This window comes from Octodon degus, unplaced genomic scaffold (assembly GCF_000260255.1).
Source record: "Octodon degus isolate 3935 unplaced genomic scaffold, OctDeg1.0 scaffold00091, whole genome shotgun sequence".
Classification (NCBI taxonomy): domain Eukaryota; kingdom Metazoa; phylum Chordata; class Mammalia; order Rodentia; family Octodontidae; genus Octodon; species Octodon degus.
In genome coordinates, this window is record NW_004524667.1 from 2,640,053 (window position 1) to 2,646,112 (window position 6,060).

At 34.0% G+C, this 6,060-nt stretch overlaps 1 protein-coding gene and 1 pseudogene across 1 annotated transcript in view; one reads left to right on the forward strand and one right to left on the reverse strand.

Annotated features, from left to right (window-relative positions):
• Positions 1-3,852: 3,852 nt before the first annotated feature.
• Positions 3,853-6,060, reverse strand: part of Tcf24 (transcription factor 24) — a 13,784-nt gene continuing 11,576 nt past the window's right edge. The window contains exon 3 of the mRNA XM_004637567.2: positions 3,853-5,532. Coding sequence (XP_004637624.1) covers positions 5,419-5,532 — 114 coding nt within the window. The 3' untranslated portion in view covers positions 3,853-5,418. The remainder of the gene's footprint in view (positions 5,533-6,060) is intronic.
• Positions 5,888-5,988, forward strand: LOC111818447 (annotated as a pseudogene).

A 6,060-nucleotide genomic window follows, 5' to 3' on the forward strand; every position in this document is an offset into this window, starting at 1 on the left:
GGAACAGATTATAAGATTCAGAAGCAACTCTAGACATACTTTGCCATAAGGCTTTTTTTTGGGGGGGGGGAAGGGTCTACAGGGTATTCAGGGTCTCACTACTAGATCACACTTGTAGTAATCTGCCTGTTTACAGCCTCCAAAGAGTTGGGATTACAGGCACATGCCACCATGCCCAGTCTGCCAGGTGGCTTTTGAGAGAAATGCCCAACACATTCACTGGAAGGAAAATAGACTTACAAATGGTGTTGGAAAAACAGACTTTGCTGATGCCAAAGATTAAAATTAGACCCATATTTTTCACCGTGAACGAAACTAAAATCAAAATGAATCAAAGCTCTGAATATTAAAGCAGAAATAAATCTGCTAGAAGAGAGAATAGGTAAAAGTCTTTGAAGACACTGGCATCAGGAAGGATTTTATAAGCAAAACTCAATTACACAAGAACAGAATGAAGAGACAAATCCACAGGGTGGGAAAGAATTTTCCTAGTTATTCCTCAGAGAAAGGACTACTATCTAGAATATATAAAGCATTAAAAAAATCAGGCCTCCCAAATTTAATGACTTTATTCACATATGGGTATCTGAAATGAATATACATTTCTCAAATGAAGAAATAGACATGGCAAATAAATATATGGAAAAATGTCAACATCATTGGTCACTTGTCAAATGCAAATTAAAGCAATGCTGAGATTCCATCTCATCCCAGAAATAATGGTTATTATTTATAAGATTGAATGCAATCCTGATCAAAATTAACCAATAATTAATAATAAAAAATTAACCAATAACAAATGTTAATGGGGATGTGGTGAAAATGAACACTTCTCCACTGTTGGTAGTAGTGTAAAATGGTATAACCACTGTGGAAATCAGTGTGGAGATTCCTCAAAAAACTAATATCAGATGTTCCATTCAACTCAGCTATTCCCCTTCTTAGTATCTTTATAAAGAATTAAAAGCATTGTACTACAGCATGATATGTACACCTACATTTATAGCAGCACAGTTTATAATAGCCAAATCTTGGAAACAGCCTAAATGTTCATCAACTGGGGACTAGATAAAGAAGATGTTGTTTTCTTCCACAGTGGAGTACTCTGCCATAAACATGGGCTTAAGACCTTTCTAGATAAATGGATGGACCATACTCCTCAGCAAAATAAATTGGACACACATGTGTAAATACTTCATTACTTCTTTGGTGTGAGAAACTGAAAGTGTAAATAAGGACCACAATGTGTAATAGGTATAACGAAACAGTAAGAAAATGTTCAAATACAGAGGGGAATAATGGAAAGGGGAGGGAAAAGGAAAGAGGGGAAAATTTAAAAAAAAAGTAAGAAAAGAAGGAAAAATGTAAATAAAGCTTTTACAAATCAGGAGGGAAGAAGGGGTTGGACAGGTGCAGGGGGCAAACAAATCAAGTTATATCATGTGTAGGTACAAATTCTCTGTGATGAATGTAGACATTATATATACCTAAAATGTACCAATAAAATCTGATTGGAAAAATGTCTGTTCAATTTTTAATTTCTTTTCTCTGTCAACTAAGAAGAACAGAAATACAATTTTACATAGAGCCAACAAGCAATTTATCACTATGACAAATACAATTTATGTGTTGATTTGGCATGGACACTGGAGAGATTTCTGTCTGTAGAGAATTATTTCCTCAGAATCACACCATGATACACTGAGGTCTAAAGAAAAGATTAAATAATGTGCTGGATAACATATACAAAATTACCTTTCTTTATCCTCTAAAAAACCCAACCTATTAGAACCTGAATATTCTTTTCATTGGAAAATAATTGGTTAATGGCTTTCATTAATATAAAATTAGGCCTTCTGAGAGAAAAATAAATTAGTGAATAACTAAACCTAAGAAGTAATTTCAACAAAAATAGTTACTATATATTTCATTAGGGTCAATCAGCATATTTTCCCTTTTGTACAATTTCTTCTAAGTTTAAATAAAGACTTTATGAACAGAAAAAATGTCATCACTTAGTTTGTCTGTAACTCTACAGAATGGCAAAATTTGATTTTAGGAAAGCCTTATAAAGATACAAAACCAGGCAAGTGTAGGGGTATGCTTCTGTAATCCCAGTACTTGTGGAGGCTGAGGCAAAATGATCACTGTGAGTTTGAGGCCAACCTTGGCTACACAGTGAGATTAAGGTCAGCCTGAACCACAAAGTGAGATTCAGTTTAAAAAAACAAAAAAGCAAAATCATTCTTCATAACCAACTACTGAAACATGAAACTGATAATTCTCACCTTTACTCCATTCCGAACTATTTTGTGAAGCTTAATTTTTAAAAACAAGTGTATATATGCATTTTAATAAACATTGATATGTAATTGACATACAATAAACTGTACTACATATATTTACATAATCATAAAACTTTAAAAGTGTTAAAAGTAATTACGTCTCTAAAAAGGTATTTTCTTAGCCCCCAAGTTTATTATAAAAGAATTTTAAATGTGTCATATCATTGGGATGAACTTAGAGAAGTTTAACTGACATTTGCCCCTGTACAGCATCGGTAATACTGTGTCCAAATACAAGCATAGCCCGCACCAGTCCTCACAAATACTCTTTTAGGAAGCATTGGATTTGAAGAAGTTAACCTATGTAGGTATTTATCCTCTAGATACATTTTCAAACATACTGTCGGTGTTGATTAAATATCCAGAGACAAATGCAAACTTAGAAGACTAAATTAATTTTTAAATTAGTTCTTTATTTTAACAGTACCCTTTCTATTGATCATGCATCATTAATTAGAACAGCATGCTCTTTTGAACATTTTGGTGAAAATTAAAATTTCTCTTCAGTCTTTTAAACTACTAACCACTTTGGCATATTCAGCAATTTAATAAAATGTTACGAAAATCTATGACAGAAACATACTTCTTTGACACTAAAATGTTTGCACTTAGACAAGTAGAAATAAAAAGTATTATCAATGGCAAACAAAGCTCTACTAACACAATGACTCAGGAAAGACTATTAATTTAACAAAAGCACATTTCCCCTGCTTCCCCAGTTAAATGCTATAAAACCTGGTGCCAAACTAATAGATTGGAATTATTGACAAGAAAATCATCTTTTTTCCTGAAATTCCTTAAACTTAGTGTTGACAGGCCTATTTGAAGTAATCTAAAAAGTTTTCATTTCATTCCTTAACCTTGAAAACTCTTTAGCACCTCTTACACCAATAATGTATCAGTGAATGGCTGAATCTAAATCTTATTGTACTTTTTATTCCTTTTAATATTAAATGAATGAGTGAATATATTCACAAATACTTTATACACATTTTGTGTTACATATTAATACATAGAAAAGCTTCCCTTAAAAATTTTTATTCTTTGGTGCGGGTCTCACTATGTAGCTTGGACTCATAATAATTGTCCTGTCTCAGCCTCTCCAGAGCCTGTGCCACCAACACCTGAAACAGGGATCAAACTTGGGACCTTGCATTTGAAAGGCAGGTGCTCAGACAGCAGAGCTATCTCCCCAGCCTTGGAAAACCTTTTTATCGGTCACAGTTTAAAGATATTTACATTAAAATAATAAAACTTACAAATTACTGGGTATGAGCCAAAACATAGTCATGGTCTCTGAATTAACTGAATGATAGCTCTTGCTATCAAATGATCTCCATTTCACTGGCAAAAGCTGGAAGAAAACTGAGGTGAAATAAAATACAACTTTAAAACTGGATTACTGAGCTGGGTCTAGTGGCACAGGTTTATAATCCCAGTGCTCGGCAGGATCACCTTGAGTTGGAGGTTGGCCTGGGCTACAAAGTGAGTTCAAGCCCAGGCTGCACTACATAGCAAGACCCAGTCTCAAAACTAAACAAACAGAAACAAAGCTTTATTATTGAGAAATAAATTAACTTTATACTGGAAAGTATAGTACAGACTGAAAAGAAAAGCAAAAAAATGATAAAAATGAATCTAAATTCGCAAAGAGATCATTGATGTTGATATTTTTCCAGGAGACTCTACATTGTTTTGGGGTTCCATGTATTCCCTGATAAGCATACCTATTCATGGCTCTGACCATATGTAATTTCTCCAAAATTTTTCAGTTTACTAAAGCTGTTAGCATATTTAGCAACTGAATAAAATGTTTTTAAAAAATCTATGACAGAAATAAAACTGCTTATTAAAACATTAAAACATTTGCAACCAGACAAGAAGAAATTTTAAAAAGTATTGTCAAAGGCAAAGCTTTACTACGTAACAGTATTTTTCGGCAGGGTCCTCGGTAGTATAATCAGACCTGTTACTCCCTGGACACTCGATGTGCAGTGTGGTAGAAGAGGCCCACTGGTGGAGATTCATATTGGTGCAGATTCAGGTGGTCTGCTCAACCCTGAATGTGTTTCAGGAAAACTGAGGGGTCCTTAGACACCCTAAGGTGTAGATCAATGCCAGAATTCCCCAAATTAAGATTTCTGCCATTTCATAATGTCCAAAGAGGTAGACTGTGAACAGCTGAGATGGGAAGGAGTCTGGCACCATCACTGGCTGAGGAAGATCCTGGGAATTTACTCAAGCCCTGACCCCACCCCCCATAGCCTTGCAAATTCCAGTCTTTCCAAGGTGGCTACAGCTGAATCTGCTTAACCAGCTTAGAACCTGAAGGAGGTTGGGGTGATACAGTGTGACCAGGAGAGAGGCTAACAAACCCTGCAGCCCAGCGACTCTTGGGCTACTACTATTCATACTGCTGTTTGTGTTCCCAGTACCTCCCACAGCCTGGAAGCTTATACATCACCTCTTAATATTGACTGAACTTCTAGAAAGTTGACCATGTCATGTCTTATACGCCAAGTTTTCTAAATGGGAAAAATAATTAGTTATAGAAGTTACTGCAACAGTATTTACACATACATAGGCAGCCAAACAATAAATGATCTTGCATCTTCCAACTGAAATGGCATCTTAGACCAACTAAAGACAACTGGTTTTGACAAAAATGGAATACTTGTATATTATAAACAAACATTAGAAAGACTGTACTGATCAATATTGGCTTTTAAATCTCTAATAGATACTACAAAAATGTGTGCATTCTCTGGAGATGATGTGTGATATATATATATATATATATATATATATATATATATATACTGTTTGCTGTTGTGTCTTTTTTCTGAGTTTCTCTTGTACTATATTAGCAGTGACTTGATGAATAGATAAGCAGTGGTTTTATACAAGCCTCATTTCACATTTTAGACAGATTAATCTGAGTAATTTAACTGTATGTCATAGTGTGAACTTTCAGAAATGATGTTTGCTATACCTGATGTACTAAATATTGAATTATTTCATAGTACTTAAAGACAACAGCTACCACTCCTAACAGCTCCTACCAGGAGAGAACCTAAAGCTGTGAGTCTGTTGGAGCACTGTTGTGATTCGCTTTTTCTCCAGAGACAGAGTGCTTCAGAAACTGACCAGTAGCACCAATGTACAGTCTTGAGCGCATGGGCCATTTCTGGAAAAAGAATGTCAAAATAAGAACCAAAAGTTAGTATATGTAACATATGTCTATAATATTAAAAATTCCAAATACCCCAACAAAACTGCGATGTATAATTAGTGACGATGATAATTATGAATTTAAGGGATAGCATGAAAATGTTTATTAACGCTAAAAATAAAAGCAAAAATATATTGACTTAGATTATAATTAAAAATGTGTATTAAAAATAAGAACTTTAAGAAGTAATGAAAAATAAATATAGTTGAAGTAGAGAAAAATGTATGTACTCACAATATTTTAATTTCAAACTAAACCTAAAATACAATTCAATGTAAAACATAGCTGTAAAGAATGAGTACTCAATTACACATTATTCACAAAGTATATAAAATTGGAATGATACAGACAAGATTAGGATGGCCCCTGAGCAGAGATGACATGCAAATTCAAGAAGCATTTTATAATTTTAAGTTCTGGTGTTCTCCTGCACAGCAGGATTATTATATAAATTATAATAATTATTATTACAGCATTATTATT